General features: G+C 43.3%; 1 protein-coding gene across 6 annotated transcripts in view; it reads right to left on the reverse strand.

Annotated features, from left to right (window-relative positions):
- Positions 1 to 15170, reverse strand: part of DOP1B (DOP1 leucine zipper like protein B) — a 121432-nt gene continuing 106262 nt past the window's right edge. For all 6 annotated transcript variants that reach the window (XM_053564196.1, XM_053564194.1, XM_053564197.1 and 3 more), the window contains 5 exons: positions 7101 to 7237; positions 5498 to 5550; positions 4843 to 5004; positions 3240 to 3369; positions 1 to 519 (listed from right to left, as the gene is read on the reverse strand). In XM_053564196.1, the coding sequence (XP_053420171.1) occupies positions 271 to 519; positions 3240 to 3369; positions 4843 to 5004; positions 5498 to 5550; positions 7101 to 7237 (731 nt within the window). In that variant the 3' untranslated portion in view covers positions 1 to 270. The remainder of the gene's footprint in view (positions 520 to 3239; positions 3370 to 4842; positions 5005 to 5497; positions 5551 to 7100; positions 7238 to 15170) is intronic.

The raw sequence follows: 15170 nt of genomic DNA on the forward strand, positions 1-15170 counted from the left end.
TTCATATTATAAATTTTGTGCTACTTCTAGATGATATATTAACTTTATTTTCATTACATAAATTGAAGAAGAAAGATAATCAGATCCAGATATATTACAAAGCCTTTAGGGAGGTGTGTTTTGTTGCCAAGCAGAAAATTATCTGAAATCTGCTTTTGCAATTGAAATGGATGTATTTAAAAGTATTGTCCTAGCTCCTTTCTTATTTGGAATATACCCTCATTTTCATTAAGGTGCCAATAAATGAAGTAAACAAATTCTCTCACAAGGTCAACATTCCGGATGTTCCAAAAAGTCATATTCGACACATTCTTCTAGTTGTTTTAAGACCCTTAAGCTGTCCATGGCAGGAACCTCTAAGAACAGCACTTCTGAGGGATCAGCAGACAGCTGCCTCTGGGCTTTAAAAGCACAGTTTAGAGTCCTGAAGAATGGTATCAGCTGCCCAACGCTGGACACAGAACGTTGGCGCAGAAGAGGGAACTCACTCTTGATGATCTCATTGGAGCTGCTAATTTCCTGCAAAAAAAACACAAAAATGGAGTGGCTTTACTATGGACTGCAGATGCCCGTGAAACATGCATATTTGTAGCAAAACTTGAGATTAGTTCTTTAGGATAATTCAGTATCAGCACTAATGACACAATCTCTAGGTTCCATTAACATGTTCCATCAGGGTCTCATGCTGAACCCACCCTGACTCCAGGCCCTTGTTATTTTTTCTACTGGGCTCTGCCTCTTCTTGGACCGTAAGAAACAGAAGAACCTGGGGAGCAAAATGAATTCCACATGACTGTGCTATCAGGAGGCTTTGCATCTTAGCAAAAGAGGTGTCCATATGACACATAAGCAAATAAAGATGGAATTTATAACCACATCAAGTTTTTTTTTTTTTTTTTAGTTTCCAAGTTATGTTTATTGGTATAAAACCAAAATAAGGTGATATAATTCTATGGTGCCAAACAGCTTTATAGAACTAGGTGAAAAAAGATTTTCTCGGGCGGCGCCTGTGGCTCAGTCGGTGGGGCGCCGGCCCCATATACCGAGGGTGGCGGGTTCAAACCCGGCCCCGGCCAAACTGCAACCAAAAAATAGCCGGGCGTTGTGGCGGGCGCCTGTAGTCCCAGCTTCTCGGGAGGCTGAGGCAAGAGAATCGCTTAAGCCCAGGAGTTGGAGGTTGCTGTGAGCTGTGTGAGGCCACGGCACTCTACAAGGGCCATGAGGTGAGACTCTGTCTCTACAAAAAAAAAAAAAAAAAAAAAAAAAAGAAAAAAGATTTTCTCTTATAATTTCTTGGTTGTTGCAGTTTTTTTTTTTTTGGGCCAGGGCTGGGTTTGAACCTGCCACCTCCGGCATATGGGGCCAGTGCCCTACTCCTTGAGCCACAGGTGCTGCCCCTAATTTCTTTTTCTTTGTTTTTGTTTTGAGATAGAGTCTCACTTTGTTGCCCCCAGTAGAGTGTCATGGCGTCACAGCTCACAGCAACCTCAAACTCTGGGGCTTAAGAGATTCTCTTGCGGGTGGCGCCTGTGGCTCAGTTGGTAGGGCGCCGGCCCCATATACCGAGGGTGGCGGGTTCAAACCCGGCCCCGGCTGAACTGCAACCAAAAAATGGCCGGGCGTTGTGGCAGGCGCCTGTAGTTCCAGATGCTCGGGAGGCTGAGGCAGGAGAATCGCTTGAGCCCAGGAGTTGGAGGTTGCTGTGAGCTGTGTGAGTGAGGCCACGGCACTCTACCAAGGGCCATGAGGTGAGACTCTGTCTCTACAAAAAAAAAAAAAAAAAGAGATTCTCTTGCTTCAGCCTCCCAGGTAGCTGGGTATACAGGTGCCTGCCACAATGCCTGGCTATTTTTTTGTAGTTGTCATTGTTGTTTTAGCAGGCGCGGCCAGGTTCAAACCTGCCAGCCCGGGTGTATGTGGCCGGTGCCCTAACCACTGAGCTACGGGCGCCGAGCCAGAGTGCCATTATTGTTGTGTAGTTATGAAACAGATCATCATCCTTTACCTCATTACATTTCCTCAATATAAAATTACCAGTGACTATCCAATCAATTTTTATTTCTCCATTTCCAAAGAAGCCAAATAAAGGAACCCTAGGAAAAAACTTTCTAAATACATCAGCCTCAACATTCCCCTGGGCTCTGTAATACTGAAAGCCCCTGCCAACACATGCAAACGTGAAGCCAGTGCTGCTCAGCCTGGGAATGCTGGTGGCTTTGAGGCACTGCACTGCAGCTGCGGTAGTCTTCTCATCATTGACATCCTCCATGAGGAGCATGGTGGCCCCTGGATTTGGTGTCCACTAATGACAGCCCAACCACACCAGTGGCATCAATATCCAGAGGGTTCTTGGGGCGGCGCCTGTGGCTCAAAGGGATAGGGCGCCAGTCCCATATGCTGGAGGTGGCGGGTTCAAACCCAGCCTCGGCCAAAAACCACCAAAAAAAAAAAAAAAATATCCAGAGGGTTCCTATAATTCTTGGAGCCACAATCCCAAGGATTTGGCATTGTTTTGGGAACAGCTAGCTTTTCAAGGGCAAATGCTATTTCCATTCTAGTTCTTTTTTTTGGTTGCAGTTCAGCCGGGGTCGGGCTTGAACCTGCCACCCTCGGTATATGGGGCTGGTGCCTTACCAACTGAGCCGCAGGTTCCACCCTCTTTTCCTTGTTTTCTTATGGCCATGACACTCTTCCAGACTAATGAAAAGTTTCTGAATTGGTGTAAGATACTAACATTCTCAAACTTCTCCGCTGCCACATGAACCAAGCAACAATCTTCCAGGTGGCTGGCCTCAGCCAGGCCTGCGGAGGTCCAGGTCACACTCCAATGGGTGGGTAACACTCTGCGCACACACTCCCTCCATAAGCAGCACATGCCGGACACTCACAGCAGTGCCCTGGCGGGCAGGAAGGTGAGCACCTGCCTCCTCGAGGTTACTCAACAGCTTCATGGGTCTGCAGAGGAGGAGCTGAAGCTGGCTCCACCACCTCCCACCAGCTCCATTCCTCACCCGCCCCCACCCCCAACCTCTATAGCGGGAGGTGGGGGAGACACACACAGACCTGCCAGCACAGGGCTGCCAGGTCACGGCGCACTGATAACCACATCAAGTTTTAAATTAAGATTTTGAAAGTTATTTGATGTCATTAAAATCAAGTGGCATAGGAAGTTCTTTATTTTCTGCCAAGCCCTTCTCCCTTTTACGATGAATGTGATTTTTAAAAAGGAAAACATTTACCCCATATTTTAATTTTAGAAGTTCTAGAATCCTGACAGTGTGAGGTTTGCATTCTTGGTGATTCTCCTCTAGATCTGACAGGAAGGCAGGGTCTTCTGTGTCCACTTCTGGAACAAATGCCCATCTGTAACTGGAGGAGAAAAGCCCGAGGTCAGGCATGCTGGCTCAGACCCCTTTAACAACTTTAAAAAGTTTTATTAATATATAATTCATACCCGTGCGAGACATACAATGGCTTTTATTAAAGTTGGACAGCTCCCACCACAATCAGAGTATTTCATTACCCCCAAAAGAAACCCTGCACCCCTCAGTCCCCTGTACCCCTAGACAAACACTCATCTATACCGTCTCCATAGACTTTCTTATTCTGGACATTCCCTGCAAATGGAGTCAGACAATATATGTTCCTTTGTGTCTGGATTCTTTCATATAGCACAGCATTTTGAAGGGCCATCCCTATTCTAGTGTGTATCAGAATTTCATTTCTTTTTAAACCTGAGTAGTATTCCGTTGTATGGATATACCACATTATGTGTCCATTCATCAGCTAACAGCCATCTGGGTTGTCTCCGCTTTTTGCCTATTATAAATAATGCTGCTATGCACATTTGTGTACATCAGCACCTATATTTTAGAAAACAGACTTTTTTTCATGGAGTAGTTTTAGGTTCACAGCAAAGCTGAAGAGAAAGTACAGACAGTTGCTACATACCCCGTCCCCCACATGTAACCACCTCCCCTACTACTGACATCCCGCCCGAGAGCACTGCATCTGTGAAAACAGATGAACCTGTAACTGACTTGCCATAAACACCCGAAGTCCAGACTTTACTGGAGGCCCCACCAAGGTACAGGTGTATAATGACATGCACCCCCCATCGCAGTATCACACAAGTGTTTCACTGCCCTGAGACACCTCTGCACGCCCCGATTCACTTCCTCTTCTTTTTTCAGCCCCTGAAAGCCAATGATCTCTTTATTGACCCTGTGGTGTTGCCTTTTCCAGAATGTTATGTGGTTGGACTCACACAGTGTGTAGCCTCTTCAGAGTGGCTTCTTCCACTTGGTAATGTGCACTTTAGAGGACATACTTTGAAAGCACAGACATTTCTACAGGATTACTCTCTTTGCAACAGGAGGGCAAAGGGAAGCCGCCTCTGGGGCCAGGCATGAAATTAAATTAATGAGCAGCTGCATTAAGCCTCCAGGAAATATAAGCCTAAGGGGCAAAATGAATTGGAGACGACATGCTCCAAATAAAGGCATTTGTATCTAACTGAACACAGACGAAAAAAAAAAAAAAAAACTACCCAAATGTAGGACCACCAGTGGGTGACCCCTGTTTTGTAAGTATTCAGTAGCAAAACCCACATAAAGACACACACCCCACAGAAATGCATTCATAAACAATGCTGTCAGCCAAAGTCACAAAACCACAGGTGTTTCAAGTAATACGAAACTTGGTGTTTAGAGCTGGCTCATGGGTCACTCGAAACCCATACTGTGGCTTCCCGTGAACTGTACCAAAAAACAAGTGAAAGTGCTTAAAGAGAAAAAAAAAATCACCTACTGCGAAAAGGACACATGATCTTATATGACTTACATTTGAAATAATGGCATCTTGTCGGGTGGAAACGAAAGAGCTGTGTCCAAGAACTTGCAAGCTGATAAGTATAAGATGAGTTCACTCTGGGGTATCTCCCCCACTGGGGGCCCATTTCCGTCCATAATTGACACTTTAATTCTGTTTATTTTGTTGCTGCTTCTATAAATTTACAAAAAAACTCTTGTTATAAATTCATCACATTTACCTTTAAAATGTCCTTAAGAAGGATTTTCCTTCTAAGAAACTTTTAAAATAGCTAGTCCCGGCTTGGTGCCTGTAACACAGTGGTTATGGCATCAGCCACATGCACCAAGGCTGGAAGGTTCAAACCTGGCCCGGGCCAGCTAAACAATGACAACTGCAACCAAAAACTAGCCGGACATTGTGGTGGGTGCCTTGTAGTCCCAGCTACTTAGGAGGCTGAGGCAAGAGAATCGCTTAAGCCCAGGAGTTTGAGGTTGCTGTGAGCTGTGACGCCACAGCACTCTACTAAGGGTGACCAAGTGAGACTCTATCTCAGAAAAAAAAAAAAAAAGCTAGTCCCTCACAAATACTTCAAGAAAACAGCATTTAGCATCAGCTAACCCTGTATCATAAAGTGATGTCCATTTGTCTTCACTTTTTCACGTGTGCGCAGACCTGTACAACTTACCTCAGTGACTCATCATCTTTTAGATTTTCTTCAAGCTGTATGAATGTCTGAATCTGAAAAAGAAAAGATGCAGTCAAGTTACTATTTGAGAGTGTTTTATTTATTTGTATGTATTTTTGGACACAGAATCTCATTCTGTTTCCTGGGCAGTGGAGGCTCACTCCAGCCTCAATCTTCTGGGCTCAAGCTATTATGCCTCAGCCTTCTGAGTAGTTGCCACTACAGGCATGCATACCACACCTGGCTAATTTTTAACATTTTTTGTAGAGAGAGGGTCTCCTTTTTTTTTTTTTTTTTTTTTTTTTTTATTGCAGTTCGGCCGGGGCTGGGTTTGAACCCGCCACCCTCGGTATATGGGGCTGGCGCCCTGCTCACTGAGCCACAGGCGCCGCCCCTAGAGAGGGTCTCCTTTATTGATAGGGAGAGAAGGTCTTGCTATGCCGCTCAGGCTAGTCTCAAACTCCTGGGTTCAAGTAATTCTCCTGTCTCCAACTCAAAACACCTGGCCTTGAGAGAGATTAAACCTACCCAAATTTTTATGTCTCTAAAAAAGTAGTAAGTAATTAGGAATTCAGGTGGCAGTAAGGGAGTAGGCAGAAGTGATGACATTTCTCCTAAGTTGTGACTTTAGAGTATGGCTCCATTGTTTTTTAACATATTAATCACTACCTACAATAATTATTTGGAACATGTTTTAAATTCAAAGTAAAGTAACAGAATGAACAACCATACCTGTCACCCAACTCGAGAATTTAAAGGTAAGCTAAGGGTACCGTTCTGCTGACTCCCTCCCCCACTTTTCTTGTCCCCTACTTCTCCTGTAACCACAATCTTATATTTTGTGTTTATCATTACTTTGCTTTTTAAAAAGTACAATATATGTATGTACATATCCTTCAACAGTACAGTGTTCCATTTTACTTATTTCTGAATTCTATAAAATGGTATTAAACAACAAAAAATGGTACAAATTAGTTGGAATACCTGACAGGTAAAAGATCAAATATGATTATAGGATAAAATACTGTCTATTTAACCAGGACCTAAGTAGAACCAACCTGATAAAAACATAACTTTCAAATCCCAGCTACTCGGGAGGCTGAGACAAGAGAATCGCTTAAGCCCAGGAGTTGGAGGTTGCTGTGAGCTGTGTGAGGCCACGGCACTCTACCGAGGGCCATAAAGTGAGACTCTGTCTCCACACACACACAAAAAATAAATAAATAACTTTCAACTAAAATCAGATACATATGAAGAAGTGCATTGTATGTCAATGAAAAGAATTTTGAAGTATAGGCGGCGCCCATGGCTCTGTGGGTAGGGGCCGGCCCCATATACTGAGGGTGGTGGGTTTGGACACAGCCCCGGCCAAACTGCAATAAAAAATAGCCGGGCGTTGTGGTGAGCAGCTATAATCCCAACTACTCAGGAGGCTGAGGCAAGAGAATCGCCTAAGCCCAAGGAGTTGGAGGTTGCTGTCAGCTGTGACACTACTGCGCTCTACCGATGGCGATAAAGTGAAACTCTGTCTCCAAAACAAAAATGGAATTTTAAAGTACTTTTAGAAGCCCCAACCTTTCGAGAGTACCAGACTCATACTCACCAATTCAGAGACCATTATGGGCCACAATGAAGTCAAATGTTGAGGAGAGATTCTTAGCAGCAAAACTCTGAAAAAAAGAAACATCTGAGCAGCAACTATGGATGTCTGTCCAACTCTGAGATTGTCTGCCAGGCGTTCTAAGGAAAGAAGATTTTAAAGATGGTCAAATATGCAGTTGGAGGTTTCTCATTAGACAAAGTAGAAAAATACAACTGTAACTACTTTGACATTCTGCTAACAACCTGGTATAAGCACCGAGTGTTACAGGCAGCTCGTCTACTCCCAGTCCTCCTCTTTGTGAAGTATAGCAGCGGTTCATGCCCTCGCCAAGGGAAGGGACTCAAATGACTCGTACTCACACCCCTGCCACAGCTGAGCAGAGAGGCATCCAGAAATCCACTGGATTTTCAGCTAAAAACATGAATTATAAGACACAGAAGAGTGATGGACTTAAACAGTCATATAGACGACACCGTATTTTGAGGGTGGTGGGCAAGAGCAAGTGAAAGAACAAGTGAATGAAACAGATATTTTCAGTGAATTTATATTTGATGGTCATGACAAAAACTTTAGTTCCTGCAGAGGGGGACAAAGTTGCAAGGTACACTATCTAAACCTTCACACACGGTTCTCCACTATAATTATTTGCAAAATGTGATCCTTCCCTCCTGCCCCCCTACAGCTTCAGGTTTCTTAGGAATTTAACAAATTGCTAGAGCAAACAGTTGAACAATAGTCATGCTAGCTAAGATTTGCTGTAGTACCTTACTAATACACTTCCTTTTGTTTGAGCTGCCTCAAGTGGGTTTTTACTTCTTGCCTTTAAGTAATAGAACCGGGCAGCACCTGTGGCTCAGTGGGTAGGGTGCCAGCCCCATATACCGAGGGTGACGGGTTTGAACCCGGCCCCGGCCAGCTAAAACAGCAGTGGCAACTGCAAGAAAAATAGCTGGGTGTTGTGGCAGGCGCCTGTAGTCCCAGGTACTTGGGACACTGGGGCAAGAGAATCGCCCTAGCCCAAGAGCTGGAGGTTGCTGTGAGCTGTGATGCCATGGCACTCTACTGAGGGCAACAAAGTGAGATTCTGTCTCAAAATAAATAAATAAATACATAAATGAATAAAATTAATAGGACCAAATGAAAGACATGCATAGCTCAGACACTTGACATTTTTAATAAGTATTTTGCACTACTGGTTCCAGACAAGTTGAGGTAAGCATATTACATCCTATTCCTCCTTTAGTTGCAATGAAAACTCTTTTTTTTTTTTTTTTGTAGAGGCAGAGTCTCACTTTATCACCCTCAGTAGAGTGCCGTGGCATCACACAGCTCACAGCAACCTCCAACTCCTGGGCTTAGGCGATTCTCTTGCCTCAGCCTCCCAAGTAGCTGGGACTACAGGCGCCCGCCACAACACCCGGCTATTTTTTTGGTTGCAGTTTGGCTGGGGCTGGGCTTGAACCCACCACCCTCAGTATATGGGGCCGGCGCCTTACCCACTGAGCCACAGGCGCCGCCCGCAATGAAAACTTTGAACAAATTGTAAACCAACTATTAGAAAATTGATAGGCGGGAGAAAAAAGGGCAAGATTGGCTAGAAACCCGGGGACGTAGGGAATGACTTGGTGGTATGTTCTCTGGGACTTCTTTATTTTTTATTTTATTCTGGCCTGGGCATCTGAGAAGACTATAATTTGGAATATGCAAAAATCTCAACTTGAATGGAAAAGGCAATCAAAAGACACCAATACTGGCTTGGCACCCATAGCATAGTAGTTACTGCACCAGCCATACACCAAGACTGGCAGGTTTGAAACCAACCCAGGCCAGCTAAACAACGATGACAACTGCAACGGAAAAATAGCTGGGTGTTGTGGTGGGTGCCTGTGGCCCCAGCTGCTTGGGAGGCTGAGGCAAGAGAATTGCTTGAGCCTGGGAGTTTGAGGTTGCTGTGAGCTGTGACGCCACAGCACTCTAACGAGGGTGACATAGTAAGACTCTGTCTCAAAAACAAACCAAAAAACCCCACCAATACTGAGATAACAGGGAGGTTAGAATTATTGGCAAAGGGCCAGGCATGTGGTTCACATCTGTAATCCCAGCACTTTGGAGGCGAACACAGGAGAATCACTTGAAGCTAAAGACCAGCCTGGGCAAGACAGTAAGACCCTGTCTCTACAAAACATAAAATAATTTTAGCTGGATGTGGTGGTGGGTACCTGTATCCTAACTACTTGGGCTGAGGTGAAAGCAGTGTTCGAGCCTAGGAATTCAAGGGTATAGTGAGCTATGACTGCATTACTGTATGTTAGCCTGGGAGACAGAGTGAGGTACTGTTTCTTAAAAATATACACATACAAAAAGAATTCTGAAAAACTATTATTAAAAACACTCCAATAAATCAGTTATACACACTTGAAACAAATAATAAAAAGTCTCAGCAAAGAAATAGAAGATACAAAGAAAAGCCAAATGGAAATTTCAGAACCAAAAATATACAAGCACAGACATAAAACAACTCACTGTAAGAGTTCAGTAGCAGAATGGAGGTGACAGCAAAGAGGGAAGCTGACAACGAATTCAATTATTCCAACTGAATGAAGGAGAGAAAAAAAAGCTTAAAAAAAATGAACAGTCTCAAAAGGCCAGTGTGACAACGAGAGAGCTAACATTTATGTCATCGGAGTTCCAGAAGTAGAGGAAAAGGAATATAGATTTGGAAAATATGCGAAGAAATAATGACTGAAAACATCCCAAATTTGGTGAAAGACATCTATAGATAAAAGGTGGTGAGTGAACTCTAAAAAGGATAGAAGCAAAGAAATCCACACCCAGACATATCATCATCAAACTTCTGAAAATTAAAGACAAAGAAAAAAATTCTTGATAGTAGTCAGACTGAAACAACACGTGATCTAAAGGGAACAGTAATTAGAAATGATAGCAGATTTCTCAGCAGAAACCAGGGAACCAGAAAGAAGGTGCACCTTTCTTAAGTGTGAAAGTAAAGAACTTCAACCTAGAATTCAATTTCCAAAAAGTATCCTTCAAGAATTAAAGTTTTTTGTTTTTTAAAGCCCTGAAATAAAATTACATGAATGAAGAGTTCGTTGCCAGGGGGTCTATCCTAAAAGAAAGGCCAAATGGAGCTCATCCGGGGAATGGGAATGACAAGGGAAGTGAGGGGGATGGGTCAGCAGTCTCTCAGGTGGAGGGTGCGGCTGTGCCGGGAGGGGCTGGAGGAGCTGCTTTGTGCTGACAAAGAGTTCTGAGTCCTGCCTGTGGTGTTGCCCATGAGAACCATGGTGACGACTGTATAGAGCTGGACATACAAAGAAGGCACATGAAACCCAGTGAAATCTGGAAAAGGTGACAGTTGAGTTAATGGTGTTATTCCCATGTTGACTTCCTGGTTTTGATAATGGACTGCAACATATGAGATGTTACCCAGGGGAAGCTGGACCAATCATATGCGATGTTACCCCAGGGGAAGCTGGACCAATCATATGCGAGTTACCCCACGGGAAGCTGGACCAATCATATGAGATGTTACCCCAAGGGAAGATAGACCAATCATATGCGTACATGGGAATTTGCAGTACAATTTTCATAAGTTCTCATGAGTTACAAAATCTTTTGAGCTCTTAATGTTTCAAAATAAAAGTATTTTTAAAAAGCAGTTTGTCCAGATAGGGCATATTTAATATTGGTACTCCAAATTAAAGCTAAACTCATGGTTATTTTTTCACCAAGATGATTTATTTCAGAACCCAATTTTCTTTACCATCTAATATTCCTTTCTTAGCTGAATGATAGCCTTACAAGCAGACAGCCTTTGCCTGCGTGACTGTCACAGGCTGTGATTGTGTAAGGCTGGCCGTTCAATCACTCGGAGCCCTTATCTGTGAAACCAGAGTGAAAATCCTATTCCCCCCACCTCAAGTCACAAATGTCCTGCTCAGGACCACAGCCCATCATTGGAAGCCAAAGTCTCAGATTTCCATTCAGGTTTTGCCATTAGTGGCAACAGAACTTTAGGCAGGTGCTAATCTCTCCTAGTATCGGTATCCTGAGTAAAAGTAAAGCTAACCCACCCATGACAATGAGGAAGATTTACAAGGCCGGAGATAGTCCAACAGGACGAGCCACATTTGTCCAGCTCAAAGGGAAGACAGAACTTCCTCTGAATCGGTGGTTCTCAAACTTCCTAATGCCACGACCCTTTAATACAGTTCCTCATGTTGTAGTGACCCCAACCATAGAATTATTTTTGTTGCTACTTCATAACTATAATTTTGCTACTGTTATGAATCGTAATGTAAGTATCTGATATGCAGGATGAATTTTCATTGTTACAAAGTGGTGGTGACCCACAGGTTGAGAACCACTGCTCCAGATCTTTCCCATCCCTTAGAAGCCTTTGTGAGGGGCAATGCCTATCCTCCTCTCATTATAAAAAAACACAGCATTTTGCCCCCCCCTTTAAAAAATAATTGCTTTCGGCTTATCGTAGTTTCTTTCATGATCAATGTAAAGTTTAAAACATTTTTATTGCATTTATTTACGGTGATGCTACCAAGTGATGTGCAATATACATCTTGATACACACAAGTGCTGTCCAGAAAGTATCCAGCCACCCACTACAAAAAGCACGTATATAGTGATTACTACAGTCAAGCAAATTAACAACTACATCATCTCATACCTTTCTTTTTTGTGGCAAAAGCACCTGCAATCTGCATTCCTGACAAATTACCAGCATACAATGTAATGAACATAACCCCCCCACTGTACCTCAGACCTCTAGACTTACTCATCCTGCAGAACCTGCATAGCCCCCACCCGGTGATGTGAGCTGTGAGGCTGCTCAGCTCCCCACCCCAGCACTGTCGTTCACTCTCAGCGCCACTTGACGGTGCCACAAGATCAGGGGGAAGGAACCCCACATGGTATCCCAGAAGGAAAACGTTAGAAATTCTCTAATCCTATCTCTTTTGATTAGGTCTAAACCATTGACAGCTCAGAAACTTCCAGATGCATCTGTTCTTCTGAGATAGACGTGGGCATCTCTGCACCAAAGGGCATCCTGAGGTCAGTCAAGGGTCCCAAGACTGTCAGAGAACAACCCAGGATCTCACGGAGGCTGAGGCTACTAAGGACAGTCCTAGAATGATGACAGCTATAGGAATGGGCTTTGAAAACTTTCAGGTAATCAAAAATGAGAAGAGCTAAAATGCTTATTTATTTATATTTTTTAGAGACAGAGTCTCACTTTGTTGCCCTTGGTAGAATGCCATGGCATCACAGCTCACAGCAACCTCCAGCTCCTGGGCTTAGGCGATTCTCTCGTCTCAGCCTCCCAAGTAGCTGGGACTACAGGCGCCCGGCTATTTTTTTGTTGCAGTCTGGCCAGGGCTGACTTTGAACCCATCACCCTTGGTATATGGGGCTGGAACCCTACTCACTGAGCCACAGGAGCTGCTTTAAAATGCTTATTTTTTTTTTAAACAAGTAGTATTTTTAGAAATACAGCAGTTGAACTGTCTAAAATGAAGAGAACTTATTTAGAAATGCCTCTTTCTCTAAAATCTCAATAACCACCTCCATTCTGAGTCAACATTCGGCTGTCTTTATTATACATATGACTATGTTATATAAATAACATATGCATATTATAATCATATTTAATATTACTAAATATTATGGAATATGTAGTTATATTGTAAAATATTTAATATTATTAAATATGTATATATATGCATAGTATAATCAAGTTTATTATTAAATATTATAGAATATGATATTAATAATATATAATAAATATTACAGAATATGATATTATTAATAACATCAATATTATAAGTGTATATTATATTGTAATGTCACAGTGTAACACTGACATATATTATATCATACTTTTTAAAAAAATTTTTTTAGAGACGGGGTCTTCCTGTGTTGCCCAGGCTGGAGTGCGATCCCACTACGGATCAGCACCAGAGCTTTGACCTGCAACGTTTCTGACATGGGCCGGTTCACTCCTCCTTAGGCAACCTGGTGGCCTCCCGCTCCCAGGAGGTCACCATATTGATGCCGAACTTAGTGCGGACACCTGATTGGCATAGCGCACTACAGCCCAGATATCCTGGACTCAAGTGATCCTCCTGTCTCAGCCTCTCGAGGAGCTGAGACTACAGGTACGTGCACGGCGTCTGGATATATCATACATAGTAATATACAACACATTTAATGTGCTATATACTATCATATTACCCCTGCTTTTTCCCTCTAAGAGGAATGATTTCTTGGAATTGCTGGATGTTTAAATCTTGCTGTGGTCAAATTCTCCACATCACTGTTTGAAAAAGGCTGTTGTCAATTCTTCTTCTTTTTTTTTTTTTTGGTTGTAGCTTTCAGTCATCTGATATTGTCTCCTTCGCTCTCTGGGCCTCACCCCAACTTTGAGAGGAGTGTGCAGAGAGAAGTGGAGAGAGATCAGGTACTTGCTCTTAGATGAAAAGGCTCTGGATGGGTTGCGAGGCACAACACATTCTCCTTTCGCTTCCCTCTCTTTCCTCTGCCAGAGTAGACTGAACACCTCCTTTAACACCACTGTCCACGGCCAAGTTCAGAGAGCACCCTCCCAGAAGCTGCATGTGAACTAAAGAAAACATGATTCCATGGCTTGGCGCCAGTAGCACAGTGGTTACAGCACCAGCCACATACACCAAGGGTGGTGGGTTCGAACCTGGCCTGCACCTGCTAAAACAACGATGACAACTGCAACAAAAAATAGCTGGGTGCTGTAGCAGACGCCTATAGTACCAGCTACCTGGGAGGCTCAGGCAAGAGACTCTCTTGAGCCCAAGAGTTTGAGGTTGCTGTGAGCTGTGATGGCACAGCACTCTACCGAGGGCGACACAGTGAAACTCTGTCTCAAAAAAAAAAAAAAAATAAAAATAAGATTCCTGTTGTTCTTTACCCTTCTATATTTTTTTTTTTTTTTTTTTTGGCCAGGGCTGGGTTTGAACCCGCCACCTCCGGCATATGGGACCAGCGCCCTACTCCTTGAGCCACAGGCGCCGCCCTACCCTTCTATATTTTGAAGGAAGCAATAAAGTTCAGCTTTGACCCTGCCATCACTGAAGCCTGTGGAAGGCTGCTGTCATTTTTATGGCATTCCTGGTCACAATCCAATCAAATTGGTCTCCTCTCTCAGTGATTCCAGCAAGACATGCCCCTTGGATTTGTCATTTGTCAATATCTGAGTATTTTCTTTCATAGATTTTTTTTTTTTTTTTGTAGCGACAGAGTCTCACTGTACCGCCCTCGGTAGAGTGCCGTGGCATCACATGGCTCACAGCAACCTCTAACTCTTGGGCTTACGCGATTCTCTTGCCTCAGCCTCCTGAGTAGCTGGGACTACAGGCACCTGCCACAAAGCCCGGCTATTTTTTTGTTGCAGTTTGGCCGGGGCTGGGTTTGAACCCGCCACCCTCGGCATATGGGGCCGGCGCCCTACTCACTGAGCCACAGGCGCCGCCCTCATAGATTTTTTTTTCATAGTATTTGCTTTCAAGACATTATGAGATGAAAATCTTGTTGAAGTTATGTTGAAGTGAAAGGTATTTGATTATTGCAAGTATAAATTATCATAATTAATAACAGAAAAAGCTGTTCATGTTTTGAACTAAAACAGTTAAGAACATTCCAACAGTTAACCACTTGAGAAGTGGGCTAACAATCAGTATTAAGGGTCATCAAGATGATTTGAGGAAGAGGATGTGTGTTGGGAGCTGACAGATGTTAAAAATTTTTTTTGCCTAAAGGACAGATTAAAAGATTTGTATCTAATTCTATATATCTGGAAACAAACAATCCAAACGCCTTTCCATTGATGAATGGGTAAAGAAACTATGGAATGGAATGCTATTCAGCAATGGAAACAAATAAGCCGTTAATAAATGCAACAAAGTGGATTAAGCTCAAATACATTGTGCTCAGTGAAGGAAGCCAGATGCAGAGGCTATACACATTTATGTGACATTCTGGGAAAGACAAAACTGTGAACAG

The sequence above is a fragment of the Nycticebus coucang genome, chromosome 16 (assembly GCF_027406575.1).
Source record: "Nycticebus coucang isolate mNycCou1 chromosome 16, mNycCou1.pri, whole genome shotgun sequence".
Classification (NCBI taxonomy): Eukaryota; Metazoa; Chordata; class Mammalia; order Primates; family Lorisidae; genus Nycticebus; species Nycticebus coucang.